This window comes from Ursus arctos, unplaced genomic scaffold, assembly GCF_023065955.2.
Source record: "Ursus arctos isolate Adak ecotype North America unplaced genomic scaffold, UrsArc2.0 scaffold_1, whole genome shotgun sequence".
NCBI lineage: Eukaryota > Metazoa > Chordata > Mammalia > Carnivora > Ursidae > Ursus > Ursus arctos.
The window spans coordinates 94,115,421-94,137,084 of NW_026622763.1; the positions used below are offsets into that span (position 1 = coordinate 94,115,421).

The window sequence follows — 21,664 nt, forward strand, 5'->3', positions numbered from 1 at the left end:
CAGCAGGGTCCAGAAGGCAGCCCCCGTGGCTGGCCAGCAAGTTTTTATCAGTTCACTGGGGGCCGCCAACCAAGGCGCCCGGGCTGCCTGCCGGGACGTCTAAGCCCCAACAGCTGCATAAACTTGCCGTGCCCCAGCCTGACCTATTTTGGAGACAGGTCAGACCAGTGCATGTGGGGATAAGAAAACAACCTTCCTTCTCTGCAGTGGCTGCTAGAGAAGCTGCTCCAGCGGGGGAAACACGGGGCAGGAGTTCTCTAGCCCCCCAAAGCCTCACACACCAGGCTACTTTGTTTTCAACTGTTGCATTGCACCCGGGATAACACACAAGTCCCGAGCTTTGGGAACTGGATGGAGGGAAATCAAATAGAAAGGTCACTGAAATGTATCCTCCAGCTCAACGAATGCTATTTTGGAAAGTTTCTTTAATATTTCTGAACTCAAATTTGATAGGAGGGGGGTTAAGTAGAATCATGCACGAAGAAAGAGGAATGTACACAGTCTCCCGTGCGGAGCTAAGAAGACATTTAAGAACAAGGAAGGAGCCTCAAGAGGGGACAGAATGAGAAATTGTGCAAAAGCAATTCTGTAAAATCAAGCATGGCAGCCAATTTCAGGAGGAAGAACGCATGCATGAGACCTATTTTCAAAAAGCAACTTGTTTGTCAATCTCTGATGGACTGAAAAGAACCTGTTGGAAAAGAAAAGAAAAGAAAAGAAAAGAAAAGAAAAGAAAAGAAAAGAAAAGGAAAAGTTTAATTTGGAGGACTCTGAAAAAGCCAAGTTAATCTAAGAGAGAAAAGTAATCTTTGCAGAACTAAGAGAAAAAATAATTTAGAAATATCTTTTGACATCTCAGTGAATGGCTTTAGAATTTTGCTATTTTTCTTATCTGGTAAGTCAATAAAATCTATTACATTAAATCGTTGCTTACAAACTCAATTTTTTGACTCAGTGAAAGTGAAGTGTGCATGTGTGTGTATGTGTGTGTGTGCGTGTGTGTGTGTGTGTGTGTGTGTGTGTGTGTGTGTTCCTTCATTGTTGCTCCTAAGCCCTGAATTAAGCTTTTATCTGCCTTTGGGCAGAGCCCATCTGCCAGCAGGCTGGTCACTTTCTGCGTGTTCAGAGGGTTTTTTTCCCCCAAGATTTTGAGTTTTCCTATGATACATGTAATTTGCATATAACTTGCATCTTCTCATTTTCTTTTCATATCGCCTTGGGAAGCTGGTATGATGTGCCCCATCTTACAGACGTCAAAACTGAAGTTTAAGGGGTCACACCTGAAATGTGCTTGGTTGCAATTTTAGAGTAAAATAAAGGACGCAAGAACAGGCCACTGTTGCCTTGGGTACTAAGCTCTTACAGTGCAAGCAAAGGCAGGAAAAGGGACTTGGGGGTGAGTTTAAATCAGAACAGACAAGAAACACTCAAATGCTTTAGTGAACCTCAATCAGGAAACTGGCCAAGTAGGGATTCAGAAAGAAGAAACCTGTTGCTTTTCTTATAATAAAATGAATTGGACCAATTAATTTTCTTTAGTTCAGGTTAAGCTCAACCATGGTAATTGAGACACACACACACACATACTCACCTCCATTGGCCAAGATTTTCTTAATCATGATAATATATTTGGATACTGGGAAAATTTTAAAATACATTTGAAGATAGACTCTGTAAGTCTACAATTATTTTAAAATAAAATATTTTTTTAAAGAGATAGGCCCTATAAAGGACATAAGATACATATTAATAATATCTCCATACAATGCCCAAGTGCTTGTTGACTGGAGAAGTTATGTCTATACTAGGGTTTGCCCCCCCAAAAAAAGAGAGAGAGAGAGAGAGAGAGAGAAGACGGGTATGTTGGTTGTACTGTTAGCATATCTGTGTACCTGTAAAATCACCAGCCTACAAATGTAGGCTTTCTATTAAAAATGCAAATTTGTATGTCACCGTATAAGTATTCACTAGGAAAGTACACAAAAATTAAACTAATTCATGTTATAATATAAATTGCACAGCAATTAACTTTCCTTTCTTAACTATTCTACCCTAACTTACTTATTGCTTCCATCTAATGACATAAAGGCGGGGACATTTAATTCTGCAGTTTTTTCCAGAAATATGCCTACCAGACAATTATAAAAATTCTGAAAATCTACATTTAAGCCTCCATAGAACTATACTGTTTGAACTTACAGTATGACCCTGGACATTTTTTAATGATAAAAATCAGTGGTATTTCCTCTTCCTCGGTTACATGTTGGTCAGCCAAGAAGAGTCTCCCATCCTTGTCACAAAGTATTTTGATGAGCTATTTTTAAATGGAATCCATTGATTGGCTCCTAGAAGCGAGATTTTGTTACTATACCACCGTAGACGCATTAAATCTGGCCCAAGAAAAGTACATACAGTCACAAAATCCCTAAATGGGTTGAAGGAGACAAATATCCAGCTAGGTCATTATTGCCTGTCATGAGTTCTAATTTGTTTTACTGAGGAAGACTGACTTCCCCATCACTGCAGTAAGGAGGACATACAAACTCAGACTCCTTGGATCAAGTTGCTTCACCCCAAAGAGAAGAGGGTCTTTGTTGCTGTTGCTGTCGTTTACTTAAAATCCTGCAGCAAAAATATAAATGCTACAAACTTTGCAGCATGCAACATACGGGAAAAACTCTTTCTCAGGATTTTCCCTCCTAGGACAAATGTGCATCAAATCAAATTCTAAATTTTACATCACCCTTCAATAATATACACGTTCTTCTTTAAAGAGCAGTGCCCACTTCCACAGCAGAAGTTATCTGTTCGTCTTTTCTTAGTTTTTAACAGGAAAGAAGGACAACAGACATTGAAGGTAAGAATTCATTGAACCTTTCCTCAAGCATCCTCAGCGACTACTTTCCATGGTTTTCATATTTTCTTTTAACAATGGTGAAGTTTCTAACTCATCTCCCTAGAATAGACTGTTTGTAATGTTAATGGGCATTTTGATAACTGTGCATGTTCCTTCCAGTTACAAACTGGAAATTATATATATTTCATTATTTGGGAGCATAATCCTAACACAGATAATTTGAGAGAAAGATTTTTTAGAAGACAGATGTTCTGATTCCAGCAAAAGTTCAATGCTACCAGGGCTCAGTGTTTGGCCCAACACTGCAAGACAGAGCTGAGAGCTGAACTGTGACATTCTCTACCAGTGACCAGCAGCAATGGGGCAAGAAAATCTGTCCCAACAGAGCAGAAGATGGTCCTCTGTTCCCACCTTAGTGTGACTCTTCCAAGAGAAGGGAAACTTCTGAAATTCCCTTTCACTTTCTCTGGTCACAGTTCCTCAGCTAAAAGCAGCCAGTTCTTTTTTTTTTTTTAATAATAATATCAAAATCATATTTATTTTTCCCAACTTTATTGAGATATAATTAACATAAGCCAGATCTTGAGTCAGTAATTCTGCCTTGATACTGAGATCAAGCCTAATTTGGAGCTCAATTCTGCTGCTTTCCCTGGCAGTATATGAACACAAAGCCTGATACCCATGGCGGGCGGCGGGGGGGGGGGAGCAACTTTAACTCCATATGTATATGAAATATACATGTACATGTGAGATATGCAACAAAGAACTCTCTAATGCTGCATCTGGACCCAGGACAAGGTAACCAAAACAGATCTGAGCTGACTCACCCGCCCAGCTTAATCCATTTCAGGCAGTTGCTCTACACTGTAAAGATTGGGACTGTATCAAAGAACATTTGAGCATAGGTTGACTATTAATTAATTGGGAGATTACAATAGAATATATTAGAAAATATCCACTAGCGGTTCTGTACGTCAAGACTCCTCTTGTTCAAGAGTGGACAAGAAAGAATAAAAACAAAATGAAATAAAGATACAGCCCTATGCACAATTATTTAGTACTGCAATGAGCACAGTCAGAGAAGGGGATTCAGGAAGACAGATCCATGATGCACGTTTGAATATCCAAAGCCTGAATCTGGTGTAAATTTCACAACCTTACAGTGATTTGTTGGCATTTGCTAATTAAGCACAGAGACGGTATTTCCAAAAAAGCCCTTGCAGGAATTTGAGCTCTCATAATAAAAGAAAGAAATCTATCCAAATATATTGAATTCTTAAGCTTAAAAAAAAAAAAAGGCTAATAGTTCATCTAAAAATCAACAGCCAAAAAGTCATAAAATCATCCAGGAAAAGATTTTTCCTAGCATTCAACAGCAGTGCTGAATAAGAATTGGGAGGTTGTGCGGTTACCTCAAATTCTGATGACTCTCAAAGTGTAATCCACTGGACAAATGAGCGTTTATTTTGTGCAACTGGATATAGTTTACTGCCAGCGTAATTCATAGTGACGAACTTATAAATACACTCTGATGATGCCCAAACTGTACATATGAATACATGTGCACTCCTACATTATAGGGGGGTAAAATATACACGAGACTCATCTAACCATCTATAAACACACAAAAATATAGAAACACATGTAGAGAAATGTCGTCAGTATAACTCGCAGTTTCCCGTGTGTTTAATTGTTCCCCACCCAGTTTTACATAAAAAATCTGACATCTTCCCTTTACATCATTCCAGCTTAGAAGGCAACTTCAGTGAAAGAAAGTTGCATATTTAAAAATTCAGGGATGTGCGGATAGTAGCTTCCATGCCTCCGGCCACCCTCCCCAGATGAGAATCTATCTGATGATAAATTCACCATCTTAGCCTAAGCTCTAAACAAGAAATCACCATAGGATAATTAAAAACACCCCATGAATCTCTTCTCTACAAACCTACGACATGTAACCGGTGTGGGTTCCTATTTCTTAAAGAGAATTTGGTCAATCCTCCTTAGAGGTTTCAGAGGAAAAGGAGGATTTTCCAAGACAGATAAGTTGAAATGATCCCGCTTTGATCTCTATGGTTAAGAATCCCTCACAATAGAAGACGGCCACTGAGGGGCCGCGATCCCGGCCTTTTAATGCGTAACAATGCTATCAACAAACAGCTACTTAATCAATATTTGGCCAGAGCTGCTGAAAACTTCCTTTTCAGATTTTAATTCCTAGTTGTAAAACAACCCCAGAGCAGCCAGTGAGATAAGGCATTAAACTGACTGCTTAATTGTCTGTTAGTGTCGCGTTAGTTATATATGTCCATTCTTAATGGTTCCTTAATCTTTATTTGCCCGCATAAATAAGTTACCTGTCTAGAGCCCCACCGAAATGAACCTTCTCTGTCCCCAGCCCTGGACAAACTCTATCTCACTCTTTGTTGCTGCTGCTGTGACTTTTAATTTTCGTTGGCTATTTGCTTGTGTATGATTTAAACATTTAACCTTATGGTTAGGAAGGATTTCGTCTTCCAAAATATATTTGTTCGTGGATATTGCATCTGGGTTCAGTGGCAACGCTCCTATTCACCTGATTGATTTCCGCATAGCCCACGCTCCTGAACCGGGGCGCGCTTGCTGGTTCCGCCTCACCGCCCTGGTGGGTTTTATTGCGAAGCCCTAGGGACTCTTAAATGACCCTTCAGTAATTATTACGCACTTGAAGCCCCCACGTCCCCGTTCCGGTGCTATCAACAATCAAATCAAGCCCCAAAATAAACATACGATTTCAAGCATTAATTAGAAAATCTGCATGTTTTCGATAAGGCTAGAAACATACAGCAGCCAACCAAACAAAACGAACAAGCAAAAAAGAAAAACCTACAAGACCCATAATCTGGTGTTTTGCTTGCTTTCTTTCTTTCTTTCTTTCTTTCTTTCTTTCTTTCACCATCCCAACAGAAAGATCACTACGTCCCTGAAAAGAACGCAGCGTGGTGTTTTAATTTGATTCAAGTTCCGATATTTCCAATACACTTTTAAATGGGTGCTCTTTCCTTGTTAAATATCATAAAGGCTTCAGAAAACATAAAATTCACTCAAAAGACTAGAGGCGACATTGGGGTCAAATTTGGGATTCTGACAAATGGACTTGGAGAGTGGGCTGTCCACTTTAATAAAGGTTCCGATGCCACAAACCTAAGATCTTATACCCCATGATTTCAGTCTGTGGGAAAGTTCCTCCCCCGCCTCCCCCGCTTTGCCTCGCGCCAAAATGTCCTTCCCTGCTAAGTCGGGGGGAAGAAACGGCCTTCCGTTCTTTCGACTTCTGTACCCCCGTTAATGATAAAGTGCTCTTTTCATGATTCCATTGGAAATGAAATATTTCAAGGGCCTTTAAAACTTCTCTGTGTTTTTAATTGCTTTCTCTTACGCCCCTGAAACCTTGACGTCGTCCTAGTTATTTCAGAAAAGCTCGCAAGTTTACAAACAAAACGTGACTCGAGCAAAACTTTTGTCACTTTTACTTTCTCAAATAAAAATAAATAGACCTGCTTTTCATAAATGTCAAATAGGAAGGAGAGATACGAACGGAGCATAAGCCTGAATCGACCTATGCTTGGGGTCTCTTAGCCTAATCTTTGAAATTGTTGCAAACCTCCCACGCTCACTAGTGATTTTTAAAGGCGGAAAGCAAAGTCCTATGAAAGTGTATCTCCAGCTCCAATCAAAACATCAATTGGGCAATCTGGCCTCTCTCCCCCCGCACTCCCGAGCTGCCACTTCAAAGCCTCGGCAACAAGTCAGTAATTGTAACGTTGCATCTAAATATTTAAGCGAGAGTCTTGCCGTCGCGTGTCCCATTTACAGTCCTCATCTGTCCTCTAATTCCATTACGGCACAAAGCAAAAATGTTTCCCAAAACACAAACAGGAAAAGCGTCACCCTGCTGGAGGACGAGGAGGAGGAGGACGCGGAGGAGGAGGAGGACGAGGAGGAGGAGGAAGAGATGAAGGAGCAGTTTCTATTGATTAGTCACTGCTTTTGTGTTAAGGGCTTTCTTTAAAATAAGAAAAAAAATGGGGGGAGGTTGCAGAAATTTCACTAATGTGAGCCTCAGGCAAGAGAGGAAAAAAAAGGAGAAGAGGGGGGGGAGGCGGGCTGTGTCTAGATGAAAGTGAGAAGGACATAAAGGAGGCAATTGAGTCGGCTGCGGCCCGGCGAGCTAAGCTTCGAGCCGGCCGGAGCGCAGGGGAGGGGGGCGGCGCGGCGCTTTGGCGCAGGGCGCAGGAGTGGGGGCTGACCCATTGTGGCGGCGCCCGCGGGCCCGCTCGGCCGCGCTGGGGGAGGAACAGAGGCGCCCATTGAGTGGCCGCAGCGGAGGCTGTGCCCACGGCCCCCGATGCTGCGACCGGGGCTTGGCTCCTCCGACTGGGCCTGTTCCGATCTCGGTGTTGGCCAGAGGGCCGGGACCAGGCGTGGCGGGGGTGGGGGTGGGGGTGGGGGTCGGTACTGTCCCCGGCCTCCCAACCTTCTCATTCCGCCCTGGCAAAGGAACTGGGCGGATGGACCCAGGAGGGGTGCGCAGCGTCTAGTGCGTGCCAGGACCCCAGGGCCTGAGCGCACCGAGTCTGCACGCTGAGCAGCTCTTGGACTGGGCAAGGGACAAGGGAAAGTAGAGAAGGTAAAAGGGGTCACCTAGGAGAAAGGCCAAACACTGGAGAGAAAAATGAGAGCCCCTCTGATGTCTTTCGGGGTGCCTCTCTTCCTGTGTCCTAGCGTCTGACAAGCAGAAAGATGTCCCCTGGAAAGCCAATCTCAACACCCCCCCCCCTTTCACCCCCAAGGAAGCTGGAACCTCCAGAGTGAGCACGTTGCCCTTCAGGGCACCCAAAAGGTCCTTTCTCGGCCAGCCTCCTCCCTGTTGGCCAGGGAGCTCAGGTCGCTTTATCAACATTCATTCTATTTTACAAGCGGGGCAGCCAGTGACTTTTGGTACCCAAACAACAGAGGTAATTTTTTTGAGCTTTCTAGACTTCCCTTGAAACTACACTTCACTCTGTCCTTTCTCTGTGCCCCTCTTGCCCTCCAGGGCTTATCTGGAAAAGGAGCTAGAGCCGCTAAAGAGAGAGGACACTGCATCTTCTCTGACAACCCCAAATTAAATAAGGCTTCAGCCTCTGCTGAGTGTGTGTGTTTTCAACGGTACAGCCCCCGCTGGGGAGAATACTCTGATTTTAAAAATGGTAGCAATTGCCCTTGAATGGCAGCCGGCCCAGCTAGACGGCCCAAACGACTAGAAACATTTTGTAGGTGAAATAGCCACTTTTTCCACGCTGGAGAGTCCATAAAACTTCCTGGCGCAGCAGCTATTGGAGCTCATTGAATAATTCATCCCTCATTGCAAGCCCATAATGTCTATTCTCGGTCCTTTGTGGAGCTGTTTTCTCTTCTTTTCTCCTTGAATTATAAAAAGGTTGCCTTCCTTTGTTCACATCAAGCTGCTGCGAGCTAGAGCTTTGTCTGGGCCGAGCTAAAGTGTGAGTTTCAATGGACTCTCCAGGCTTTGTCTCCCAAGTTCATCTCCAAGTGTAGATTGTGTAGAGAAGGCCTTCTTTGTAAAAGCTGGAAAAGTTGTACAAATGTTTGACCAGCTCATTTGGGGCGTTTTGTCTCCTGGGCCTTGGTTGCCTGTGCTGCGAGGGAGCGGCCGGTCTGCCGTCGGTGCCTCCAGCAACAAGTAGCAAAGCCGTGCTACCCCCACACTGCTTCCTGAGCCTCTCCGATAGCTCTGGGCCTCTTGCCCCTCTGCCCACACCGGCCTGTAGGGTTCGGGATTGGCTGGTTTCTCTCCTTCCTCCCTCCCCAGTACCTCTCTGCTGCATCTAAGCCTGGAATAAAAGCCGGGGTGTCTCCTCAGAGACTAGAGCAGAAAAGCACCCCTCCCAAAGGAGGGGCTTAGGCTAAGACCCTGGGAGTCCCCTGCTTTTAAGGAAAGCAACAGCCTATGTGTCTCCCTGCCCAGCCTGCCGTGGTTTTTGGTGTCCTTTCCTGATTGCCCGTGTGTCCCAGAACATCGACACTTCTGTTAATCCCTGAAATCAACTGTTCGGGTTTGTCACATCTAACTCCAAGTGTCTCAAGGTTGTGTAGAGAATTTACATTGGTTTGTAAAGCTGCTGCCAGCCACCTGGGTTGGGCAATGAAAGCAAAAGAAGTGATCAGCTTTCCACCCACAGTCCTACTCTGGAGGCCACCTGCTGAGGGTACAGACCCAGCTGGTCACACTGAGTTTCCCAAGCCCACCTGGAGAGCCGCCTGCCCTTCCAGGGCAAGTCAAAACTCAACTCGACCCACCAAAGTCCTGGGCCCTGAAGTGGCAACTCAAGGCGTGGCAGGGACGCCAGACACCTCCCGACCGTCTGCGACTTTGAAGAGGTGAGACCATCCCCAAGGCCAAAACTGCTGAGTGGAAAACTGCTGCAGGGAACCCTTTCTGGTTCAATTTCCACGGGTTGGCTTTCCTTATGGGGAGAGGGGGCACCTTTAAGATTCTCCAGACCATGTGTGTGGCAGGTATAAGGGAACTAGGCTGCACTTTGGGCTCCAAAGGAAAGACTTTCTCTTGATGATGACAAGTCACAGCCAACAAGGAGCAGGTGGCCTGCACCTTTGGGTGGAGACAGGGTGCCAACACTGCGGCCCCAAGAACCCACAACTTCGGCTGACTTTCCTTCCTAGACACACACAGAAATCAAAGCCCCATGGCATTTGAAAACCACTGTAAAGCACAAAACAACCAACTTGCATAAGTGTATGTACGATGTATTGTGTATGTATTTATAAGGCAGTGAACGTGGTGCAATTCTGGGGCCCACTGCCCCAAAGACTTGTGAGTCCTTCTCTCCCCTCCCCTCCTCTAATAATGGGAACCTCTCTGGAGATCTGGGCCTTTCCTTAGGACGCAAAAGTTCCTTCAACCTCCGGAGGCTCACAGACTGTCCCCAGCCCCTCAAGCGCTCTGAGACGCTCGGTCCCGTACACTGAGGGCAAGAGGGTTGCCCTGCACCAAACCGCAGTTCGAAGTTCTAGACTCCGAAGGGCTGCGGCTAGTACAGAAGAAAGACTTAAAAAGTAGAAAAAGAAAGAGATTTTTGTTTTAATTTCAAGTGCGTCTCTGGTCTTTCACTTGCAAGCTCTTCGCCGAGTGCAGTGGATACCAGCGAGGAGGGACCTTGACCCGAGCCGGGGCTGGCCCGCGCTCTCAGGCCCGCGACGTCAGAGCGCGGCGTCCCCGAGGCGCGGGCCCTGAGCGCGCCGCCCAAGCGCGCCGCCGCTTACCTCGTTCGCTCAGGATGCCATCGATGCTGTGTTTCGCCTTTTTCTCGCTCTCCTCGGCCTCCTTCCTGTCCAGGTCAGCGTCCTCCTCTTCGCCTTTCCCGAATTTACTCCTCAGGATGCGGCTGATGGAACTCACTGGAGGCGGGAGGAGTGTGGGAGCGCAGACCGCTGAGCCTTGCCAAGCCGTGCAGGAAGGAACCCCCGAACCCCCAACCCGGACCCTAGAGCGGCTGCCCTGCGCAACTCGCCTGTCTCTTCCTGCATCTTGGGGCATCCTCGACCTTCTACAACCCCCCACCCTCCCACCCTAACCCCCCACCCTTCCCCACAATCCGCACCTCCGAGTTAGACCCGGGAACTAGGAACTGCCGCCTCTGTCCCTCTCGTCCCGGCGGGAAGCATTTCCCTTTTCACTCTACGGACGGGGCTCTAGGTCTCCAATCTAAGAGAATTCTCCCGCCAGCCCACCCAGCAGCCCTTACCACCACCTGGGTATTGGGCCTCCGCGGTTCGCGTTAAGGAAGGAAGAACCACTGCGGAGCCGTCCCCTGCGATTCAACTTTTTTTTTTTTTTTTGAGGCTATAAAGGGTTTAAATTTCAACTGCAGAATCGTTTCCTATTGTAAAAAATCAAAAGAAAATGCACTCTCCCCCATTTATTTTTTCCAGATTCCAGTCTGGTAAACAAATCCATACTCCGAAATATCTCGTTCTCGCAGGGGGGAAAGGGAGTTTCTTTTTAATTAAAAACAAACTCTCCCGCGCGCCCTCTCGCTCGCCCCTGCGTTCGCCCCTCTTCTCCCTCCGCCTTCCCCCGGCTGCCGGGGGCGCCGGATGGTCCCTGGGACTCTCGGGAAAAATCCGGGCCGTTGCCGAAGCCTCCCCTCCTTCGCGCACAAGGCAAAGCCTCGGCGGGCGCAGCCCCATCTCCCTTCGTTGGGGTTACCAAAACATTTGTTTCTCTTTAAAAGGGAACATCAATATTAATAAACGCCTGGCCTCCGCCTCACGTTTCCTGCCTTTGCCTCCTCGACAGAAATCCTCTTCGGGGAGCCCTTGGCGGTCTCTCAACCCCAGGACCAGCAGCTCAGCCCCCTCTCGGTAAAACACCACAAGCGCGTCTGGCTCGTGAATATTTCAGGGCCCTGGGAGGGGCTGCCTCCCGATCGCCCAGATCGATCTTGGGGTGATTGTGGCTCGGATGACCCGCCCGGGGAATAGTGTCTAACGGCCGCGCCTCAGGGAGACGTTAATGGGCCTGGTACCTGAGGGCACAGTGTTTCGATCACAGACAGCGTCCTTAAGTAATTTGTCTCGAATTTCCCAGCTGAACATGCCCGGGTTCTCTCTTTTGTATTCCTCAATTTTCTTCTCCACGTCAGGCGTTGTCACCTGCTTTAAGAGAACAGGCAGGCAGGCGTTGGTACCCAGTACTCTGGGCCAAACGTGGTGGCCCTACCGCCTTCAGGCCCGGCAGGATGCTCCTTCCCGCATCCCCTGGAGAGGCCCCCCTGTCAGCAAAAGGACCCCAACTCTCTGACGAAGTTTACTTTTAGGAAGGGGTAGAAGCGAGATCGCCCCATCTCTGGGGACCCTCTTCCTCCCTAGTTCAGCGTGGACAACCGGGATAAATTAAGAATAATTATAACGTCTTGGGATGGGGAGGAGGGTGTACTTTCTGATCCCTGAAAATAAAAGTCAACTCCTTACACAGAAACAACATGAAAATGAAACTAAAAAGGGGAATGTTTGAAAGAGAAGCAAAAAAATCAAGTTAGATCTGCAACTTGTACCTCTCACAAAAAAGCACACGATTTTAGCTAAATTGAAGTACCGAATGAAAGGCAAAAGCTGATTATATAGGTTTTAAAAAATTAATCGGAGTGAATAACAAATACAGATAATTTGAGAGACTAGCTCTTTTTTCCCCCAATAAAAGTAGTTTCCAGAGATTCTTGGAGAGGTTGCAAGGGGACCTGGGGCGGGGGGAAGATGGGGACCAGTGTGTTTGGAAGTCTTCAGTTTACCAGAACTCTCCTTTTGATTTTGCCCTGTGGCAACTAGAAAATTATATTGGATTTTCCCCACTTCCAGAAGAAAAGACAGACCCTGTGTAATCCCCTCCCACTAAGCCTTAGCCAGTGTGATTCTTTCATTTTTTAAAAGGAACCAAAATAATTTGAGGATACTACCAAACTGCTTTTTAAACGCCAAGTCATCTGCTCATTACAAAGAAAACAAATCACCCTAGCTTTTGACTCCCTGAAGATAATTTGGATTGGAGGAGATTGGGGACAGAAGGTGGGAGAGAAACCATTAGAGAACCAAAAGTGGCTCCTTCGATTAGGTTTGGCAAGGGCAGTGCAGTGGGTGGGAGTTGGGAAGACTCTTGGGGAAGAAACAAGCAACAGGTGGGCACATACAGCAGCACGCTTTAGGTGTGTGCCTATTAAAATAATTCGATGAGTATTCTAGGGTTCCAGCACATTTTTTAAAGTGCTGTATCTCCTTTGCAAAAAGGCTAGAGTTTCCCCTTAACATTTATGGAGGAGGAGAGTCCCAGGCAGCACAGACACACACACACCCCATAGTCCCCTTCCCAGTCTTGAAAAATAACTCCTTGGAAAGCCCCAGATGACAGTCCTAGGCCCCTACCCCATCCTCCCTAACCCAGGAGACCACAGGCCTGGAGGCCTCCAGGGCCAGGCCCCCGCGCTCACCTTGGGCTTGCTGCCGCCAATGGCCCCAGGACGGATGGAACCTGTCTCCTGGTACCTGCACAGGATCTTAGAGACGCAGCCGTGGGACACACGCAACTGGCGGGAGATGACACAAGGCCGGATTCCGTGGTGGGCCATCTCCACGATCTTGTGGCGGATGTGGTTGGGTAGCGGCCTGCCGTTGATGAATACGCCACCAAGCTGGTTGACACGGCCCTGGCCGAGGGGAGTGGACACTGGGAGCAGAAGGCAAAAAGGGAGGCAAAGGGAAAGTCATTGCGGGAGAACAGAGAGCAGCCAGAAAAATGAGCCCACCTCATTTCGCACTCTTTTGGACAATCGGCATGTTACAGCCATAGCACTGAAACTGCTCGACAACCGGCTACCAGCCCCAGACCCTTTTCCAATCACATCTGTTCAAATTATTAAGCAATTCCGGGCACAAAATCTTGTGTGAAGGGAACAAGAAGGGCAAAATAACTTGCCCCAGAGAAACTGTCTTCCTTTCGGGCCTGGAGAAAGTGGCAACTTTGAGGGTGGGGGAGACCCTGTGGCTAGTATCTTGAGGTTTACTCAAGAAACAGCGTCCTGGCAGAGAGAAAAGTTTACCCAGACGTGGGCCTTCTAGATCTCCACTCATACCAAACCCCGCTCAACTGGAACCATCCCTTTCTAAGGGACTTGGAGGAATTGACAGCCTTGGGATTTCTGGCTAAGAGTGCGGCAAGCAAAGGTCAAAGAGTGTTCGGAAAAGAGGCCTCAGGTGGCAGCGTGTGTCACCTGTTACACCTTGGGACAGAGACGACAGGCGGGTCTGCTCACAAACCCCTTCACCTCCATCCATGCTCTGGGTATGACATTCAACTCTAGACCCAGCCTGAAGGGCCGGCCGCCTGGATGGGCATCCCTTTCCAGTGCTCCAACCTCGCAAACTATCCAGAAGGGCTCGGGCTTGCAAGTCTTCCTGCCTTGGGAGTCCCTTCTGGATGACTGAAAGGCAGTTCCCCAGAAGGGTTCTGGAAACTTCGGGACACCACTTGAGATGAATGGAACTCTAATTAATTAATTAATACTAAAAATTCCAAGCACGATGCCACGGAGTGTCTGCCACTACACTTTGCAGCGGCAAGAAAATTCTTTCGGAACTAACAAGAGCTTAGCAAATATGGGCACAGCCGGGACAATTTTGAGATGCCTCGGGGTGGACAAATGCGGAGAAGTTGCTTTCTGGGTGCTCAGGAACTGATTCATCCCTTTCCTACCACGGCATTTCCAAAACAGCAGAAGAAAGAGGACCCGCCTGAAGCAGGCCTGGCCACCAGGCTCCCCCAGGGTTTGCAGAAAGAACTGCGGTCTGTTTGCAGGGAGAAAATCGAGTGGAGATCTCGACCCGACTGTTACCTCCTGCGGTAGGGGTGCCCAGGGAATCGGGTCCCTGGGCACTCGGAAGAAGCTGGTGGAGACCCTGGGTAGATGGAGCAGCCCGGCTACGGCCCCGGGCGGCGCTGAGGCCCTCCCTTACCTTCCAGAGGGAAGCCGCTGCGCGGGTAGTTCTGCCCCGGGCCCGGCCGCATCATCCTGGGCACAGCTCCGGCCAGCGTGGTCATCCTGGGGGCAGCTTCGCTTGGAAATTATATCCAGGTGAAGGCGAAATGGAAAGGCAAGCGCGGCGCTGGCGACCCTCGGAAACTCCCCGGAGCGTGGAAAGCCCCTCCCCAAAAAGGCTGGAGAGCGAGGGAGGGACGCGGGGAGGAGAACTGCTCGCTCCTAGCCCAGAGCGAGGCTCGAGAAGGAACCGGGGAAAGGGGCGGGCAGGGAGGCCCAGAGTCCAGGATCGAGAGCCCAGGGCGAAAAAGTTTCGTGCGAGTCTGAGCGAGTGGCCCTGAGGCTGGGGGCGCTGGGGAGGGGGCTCCGAGCGCCGCGACGAGCCAGGGAGGGGGGTGGGGGCGGGAGCGCGGCCGGCCTGAGTCTCCTCCCGTCGTGACACCGAGTGCGGGGATCCGGGCTCGGGAGCATTTATTAGTTCTTTCACCCAAAGCTTGGTCAGGAGCCCTGAGCTGCGATTGGCCGACGGGGAGACCGTCCCGGGTGGCGGAGACACGCGCTGATTGGGCGACAGCGGCCACTTTCTCTTCCCATCCGCGGCAGTGCCAAGGCCTTGGCCGGCCCGGAGAGGGACCCACGCTGCGCCCCTTCCCCGGAAGAGAAGCGCAGACCCGTGGAAACCGGGAGAGAGAGCCCGAAGGAGACGGCAGCTGCCGAGAGAAGAGGACTCCCTATTTCTCTGTCTCACTCTATGTGTATCACTCTCTCCCTGACTTTCTACTTCTTTTGTCTCTGTCTCTCTCGGTGTATCTCTGTGTGTCTTTCTCAGTCTCTGACTCTATTTCTCTCATCCCGTCTCCTTGTCTATGTCTCTTATTTTTCTACCTGTGACTTCTTCCTCTCTCATTTTTCTTGGTTTACTACCACGGGAGGGGGCGCAATTCCAATAAGAAGGCATTGGGAGCCCCTGACATGCTTTGCCTTCCTTCCTCTGGCCAATGCCCCTTTGGCCTAGGTTTGTTATAGGGGTCCTCCCGGTGGGGTTCCTCCCAGGAGGAGTCCAGGGTGTGCTGATAAGTTCTTTTGTCTTCTCCGTCTGGGAGCAGGAGTAGTGTGAAGCTTGGGCAGCCATGGGGAGGCCCTAGGACTCGCGAGTTGAAGTCTGGGGAGGGGAGGGCGAGGAAAACTGTCTCTGCTTGATTGAAAAACCCACTCTGGGAAGCAGCAGCTCTAAATCTCGAGGTATAGATTCCCAACGCGGCGGAGACGTGTCTATATGTTAAAGTTTTGCCCGGCTGCAGCGTTTGTTCTCAGGAATTTATTATGGTATTCAGACTAAACTGCTGGAAAAATAAAAGGAGCGAAGTCTTGGCTAGGAGCTGAAGTGTCCCCAGCAGGATATGACGCCAGGAGTGTTGTAAAGACTGTCTGTCCTTAGAGAAGGTACCATTGTGCATAGCCTTTTATTTATAACTTGGTAAGTGCCAGCGAACTCGCCTCCTTTACACCCCCGAGTGCCAGCCCCGCGCTCAGCACTGCGCTTTATTCGCTCGAGTCTATTCAAGGACTGTCACTCCGGGACTGCGAGGTATTCAGGGCCTTAATCAATCAAAAGGATGAGAATCGGGCAGGTTTTTCCCTTTGAAATAAAGGAAACAATGACTTCTGGGCTTCAAGTTCCCCCTTTTCCTTTTACGATTTTTGAAATTTTCCTGCTCCCGAGTTCTCCACCCCTCTCTCTCTCTCACTCTCTTTTTCTCGGTTTCCCATCCCCCAACTCCTTTGACAGTTTTTACGTGAACTCGGCCCCCAACCCCACTTCCCCACCCCCTAATTAAGGCAAACACAGAAGGGAAGATGGCGGGGTGGGGGTGGCGGGAAGCGTATAGCTGCTCAACCCTCCGGGAGTTGGCCCTTTAAAAATCCACTCGCAAGCGGGAAAAGCAGGCAGCTTTCGGCTGGGCTGCAACATTAAAAGGTTCGACTGACCTCCGGAGCAGCCGAGACAGGCCTCTGGAAAAACGGGAAAAGTCGGGACATCTCCTCATCCACCCAAGAGGGGAGGGCCCACGTGCGTTCACAGTACAAAGGAGAGACGCTGCTTAGGATGAAGCCCTCTTTAACCTGATTTTATGTAAAATGACTCAATTTGTCAAGGGGAAAACTTTCTCATTTCCCTTCTGCAAACTTGTCTGTGTCCTGGTTTCCTAAGCCACTTCTCAGGGATTGCATCTCGGGAGCTAGAATTTTTTCAAGTTTTCCGTCTTCAGAAGGTTGAGTGGAGCAGAGAGGGCATTTTCTAGGATCAGCGGTAGTTGGGAGAGGGAGGTACCCAAAGTGTATTTTCAGAGGGCACATGCAGACTCAACTCGCCGCTGAAAGGAACCCAGGAACACCCAGGACTGAGTCTCACTTGTTTCTGAGCCGGGGGCTCGGTCTCCAAACCCTGGAGGCGGTGACCCGGCGCTCTCCTCCCCAAAGCTGGCAGATCCGGGAAGGGACGCGCTTGCCGCAGACTCGTTCTCCCGGGTTGCGCGTCCAGCCACCGTGAGCGGCGGGGCCAGGGAGATCCCGGAATGGAAGTACTGCAGCTTGAACTGGATCTAAAGTACCCATGCGAGCCAGTCCAGTATGAGCATCCATAAACCGACCATCACTTGCTATAAAAATGTTCAAATAGAGACCACAAGGGTGTGTGTGTGTGTGTGTTTGTGTGTGTGTGTGTGTGGCTTGGGGGCCGGCAGCTCCAGGGTCTCTCCTTCTCGGCCTTTCCCCTGCCGGAGTGCTCTGAGGTTCTTCTGTAGCCAGAGATCAGCTGGGCCCCTTTCCAGCCGGGCGGCGGTCAGAGGACCCCAGAGACCCAGGGCAGGGTGAGAGGGCACCCTCGGTCTCCCGGCGCTGGGCCAATAGGGCTGCGGGGCCACTTTGGATCTAAAGCCCTAGGGAGTCCAAATTCCCTGAACTTGGTAACCCTGAAGTCCGACCCCGGAAGGCCAGGACAGCGATGTTGGCTGCGGCTCTCGGGCCTCTGGCGCCCACTTGAAGCTAAACCAGACCAGGCCCAGAGCCGGAGGCTGGACAAAGTCGAGTGCAACAGGTCGTGCGGGAGGGCGGGGTGCTTCCCGGTTTTCCAGATTAGTTTTGAAAACGAACCCCGGTTCTACACTTCAGCCACTCCTTCCCTATCTCCGAAGCTTGTGCCTCCCCTTCTCTCCGGAAGGAGAAGCTACCCCCGCCCCCGCTCCCCAGAGCGGGAGGGAGACTCCACCCAGGCTCCTTCCCCTGTCCCGGGCCTGTGAGCCAAGTCTTCGTACCGAATCTGGGCACGATATGGGCGCTAATTAACAAAGAAGCGGCCCCCCAGTGGGGCTTGGAAGGCAAGCGCCTGAGCCCTGCAGCCCTGAACACGGGTCTGGGAGGCAGCATCATTTCCCCAGGCTGACAAATTACCCAGAAAGCAGGCAGGAGAGTCTCTTCTACGGTTTCAAGAATGAACATTGTGTCCATCCCCGCTATCTGTGCACGTGCAAAACGACTGAAGCCTTGAGCGCAATCGTCAGATAATTGGGAGAGGGGGCGGAATAACTTGCGGGAGACTTCTCCTCTGCCCAGAGTTTCAGAGGAACTTCAGGTGAAATAGACAACCGGGGGCCTGTTCAAGCCCGAGGTGAGCGTGGCCCATTCACTTGAAGGTTCTTCGGCTGTCGGGTTTGGATGGGTGGATGGACAGTCCAACCACTGTTGAGTGGCGTCTGCTTGGGCCTCGGGACGCCCTTCCGCCCTAGTGGACCCAGGCATGAGCCTTTCACGGTCCATGGACTTCTTGTGGCCTCTAAGAGGTGACCTCATTTCTAGCCAGACACAGGCCTTAAGAGGAAATTATGATCTATGTAAAATAATATCCCTGATTTGCGGGGGTGGGGGGAGGTCTGCCACGCAGGCCTCTTTTGCCCCAACCGGAGAGCCTGGCGTAGTAGCCCCTCGGAGACGCGTCTGCTGGCTCGCGGGGTCCCAGACATTGCTCTGTAGTTTGAGCAAACACCATGAAGCCCTCGATTCTGCAGAAAGGCTGCCCCGCGTTCACGCGAAGGAAATCAAAGGACCGAGTCCTTGACCAGGCACTTCTTGGCCGGATGCGATGATACCGGATTGGTGAATGCTTGGGTTAAACCCGCGGCCCAGCGCAGCGCCAGGCGAAGCGACCTTCATTAGGCCCCCCGCAGTTGTTTGTCAAAAGCTTTGGCGCCGCTATTCTCCCCGCTGGAAAATCTGCCGGGATGAGGTCGGATTTAGGGACTGGACGGGGATCTGGGCGCCACACTGAAATGTGTGGGCTAGCCCCAGTGATTTTGCCCCTGCGTGTCCCACGGTGCCCCTGGAGCTGGGGGAGTGGGCTGAGGACGTGTGAGCGGGTTCTCAATAAAGAACATATGGTTTGTGGGACGAAAAGAAGGAAAACGAGGAAAGGAAAAAGAAGAGAGGGGAAGAAGAGAGATGGAAAAGAAAAAAAAAGATTTAAAGGGCAGCGAGGGAGGGAGAGAATGAATCTCATGGCAAATTGTCTCCTACAGACATTTGTTTGGCTCTGCAAAAATTATTTTTATGCAAATAAGGAAGACAAGATGCCAGAGCCCAATTCTCGCGGGGAAAAAAGCGTCTTGTAAAAAAATTAGAAAAAGTCCTCTCTAATCTTCAAAAATGCTCTGCCCAACTCAGTGAGAGTCCACTGGGGGTGGAGAGATTTGAAATTTAGAAGAGATTCGACAACTGCTCTGCTTGTGAGAATGCAGGGTGTGTGCCTTTGGGGAGGGACGTCCTGTGTTTGCATGGGGGTAAGGACTGAGGGGTCTTGCCGGGGCATTGTCCGGTGTTGGGGGCAGCCCGGGCCTTGGAGAAGAGGCGGGGGATCTGAGGTGGGGGCGGGAGTAGAGCTGGAGAACATTGATAGGGGTGCTGGGGGAGACGGGAGGGTCTGTTGGACGTTCTTTGACGTCTGGAGCAAAAAGCTAGGCAAATGACCACTCCAGGAACTCCTGCCCCAGGGTGTTTGGAGGCGCGTTAGGACGAAAAGAGCCCTAACTGGGTTCCACTCTCGAAGACTTGAGTGGGGGATGAGGTGGGGGAGATGGAGGTGGGGGAGATATAGGTGGGGGAGGGGAAAGGAGTAGATGAGGTGGGGGAAAGCCAACAGGCCTTTCGCTTGAATCAGGCCAGGTCTCTGACTCCACGGGGCTCCAGTGCCCAAGCCAGAGCCCTGAGCCGCCGCTGCCCCCCAGCCTAATATCTTCAATCTCTTCAGGAAATTTTTCTCCCAGGTGGATTTCAGAGGGAGGGATGCAAGGGGCAAGAAAAAATAGATCTGGGAGAAGAATATTTAGACCCGGGTCTCTAGTTAAGCCTGGACGCATGTGACAGTGAGGGCATGGGAGCCCAAGGCGGCAGAGCTGTGAGTAAACCCAAGACCCGCAATCTGCAGGGATTAAAAACTTGCCCGGAGCGAGAGACTGAGCAGCCAACTCAAGTAGTAAGTGCAACAGGTGGGGGGGGGGGTGGAAGAGGCTAGTCTCCCAGAGCTGAGTGGGTGCGGCCGGGCCAGGGACCCGAGGAAAATAGTAGGAAGCTGGCGGCACGCACCCTTCCTCCGGGAGGCCCCTGCGGGCTCTCCGTGCACAGAGGAGAGGAGGGGACACCCGCCCTGGGTTGCATTCTTTCCTGATCCCACCAGCCTTTTATAGGGGGAGGAGGAGGAGAGAGCAGAGGAGGAGGTGGAGAGAAGATAGGAAAGGAAAGGAAAGGAAAGGAAAGGAAAGGAAAGGAAAGGAAAGGAAAGGAAGGGAAGGGAAAGGAAAGGGGAAGGGAGAGGAGAGGAGAGGAGAGGAGAGGAGAGGAGAGGAGAGAGACGAGAAGAGAAGAGAAGAGAAGAGAAGAGAAGAGAAGAGAAGAGAAGAGAAGAGAAGAGAAGAAATAAATTACCACAAGCCACACAGGACTCCTCAGCCCTTCCAGTTTCTATACATCATTAATTCCATTACGTTCCTTCGTTCCTTCCTAGACCTTAAACTTTCTCTGCATCTCCCTTTCCCCAGGAAAGCAGCTATTTCGTGTTTTAAATTACGTTTTTCTTTCTGGATATGGATCTTTAAACTATTCTTGGGTTTTGGGGTGAGGAGTGGAAGAATAATTTTGATTTAGAACCTTGGAGACGAGAGGAACCTGGAGAGGAAAGCCTGAAAAGATGAAAACTGGCCATCCAGAACGCCAAAAGCAATCGAGAGGAGCCTGCCAGACCGGGTAGTTCAGCGGGAGGGAGCCCCGCCCAGACAGAAGTGCAGACCTGGCACTAACCGGCTGCCCAGAGCCCTGTCATAGAAAGCTGTCCCGCGTCCCCTCGGTGGCCCTGCGTGCCGGTCACTCTCGCGGTCTTGCTTCTTTCCTCCGGAAAACTCCAGAGAGGTATCCCGGTCCCGAGACCCCCAACACCCAGCCAGCGCCAACAGTTAAGACAAGTAGCCCCAAGAGGAATGCGCTTCAGAGAGCCTTTTTCTTCTTCCCGTTTCTAAACGAAATCTAATACTATCTGGCTGCAAATATATATATCACTGGCCCAGAGACTGAAAGATTAACATTTGGATATGTAGGAAATGTAATCTGCATGGCTAATTGATTCCTAGCGTATCAGTTTAAAGGATAAAGATCGATATCTACATGATGGATATTGTATTAATAGGGGCATAAATAAAGGCCGAAAAGTCGTTACCGAAACCTTTGAAGCCTCTTCCTGGCTCTTGGGCCCTCCACGCAGCCACGCGGCTTCCCCCCTTCCCGCCCCCAGCCCCTGCTGGGTCGGGGAAGCATTTGCTTCCCCCACGCAGGGGGAGAATGTCTCCGGCTAAAACCGGAGTGTTTTAACGCGCGGAGACGCTCAAGGGAAAGGCGGCACTTTTTTCCTGGGCTGTAGCAGGTGGACAGCAACACCGGAGAGAAAGTGGTATTTTAGCAAAACTCTCCACTCCTATACTTAGAAACACAGACACATAAGACTCATATAGGGACATACACAGTCATACACTTTCACACACACATTCAGACACAAGATTACACATACATTCACATGCAGGGGGTAGGTTCCCAGCGTTTCCTGAGAGCATTTGGCCTTAGGGACTCGGAGCTAACGCCTCTTTCCATCCCGCACCCCGTCTCTGACAGCACCGACGGG

General features: G+C 49.8%; 1 protein-coding gene across 1 annotated transcript in view; it reads right to left on the bottom strand.

The window, feature by feature from the left end:
- Positions 1 to 14,795, bottom strand: part of PAX3 (paired box 3) — a 93,622-nt gene extending 78,827 nt beyond the window's left edge. Inside the window, exons 1-4 of the mRNA XM_048214309.2 lie at positions 14,426 to 14,795; positions 12,904 to 13,139; positions 11,449 to 11,578; positions 10,184 to 10,318 (exon numbers count right to left, since the gene is read on the bottom strand). Coding sequence (XP_048070266.1) covers positions 10,184 to 10,318; positions 11,449 to 11,578; positions 12,904 to 13,139; positions 14,426 to 14,510 — 586 coding nt within the window. The 5' untranslated portion in view covers positions 14,511 to 14,795. The remainder of the gene's footprint in view (positions 1 to 10,183; positions 10,319 to 11,448; positions 11,579 to 12,903; positions 13,140 to 14,425) is intronic.
- Positions 14,796 to 21,664: the final 6,869 nt, after the last annotated feature.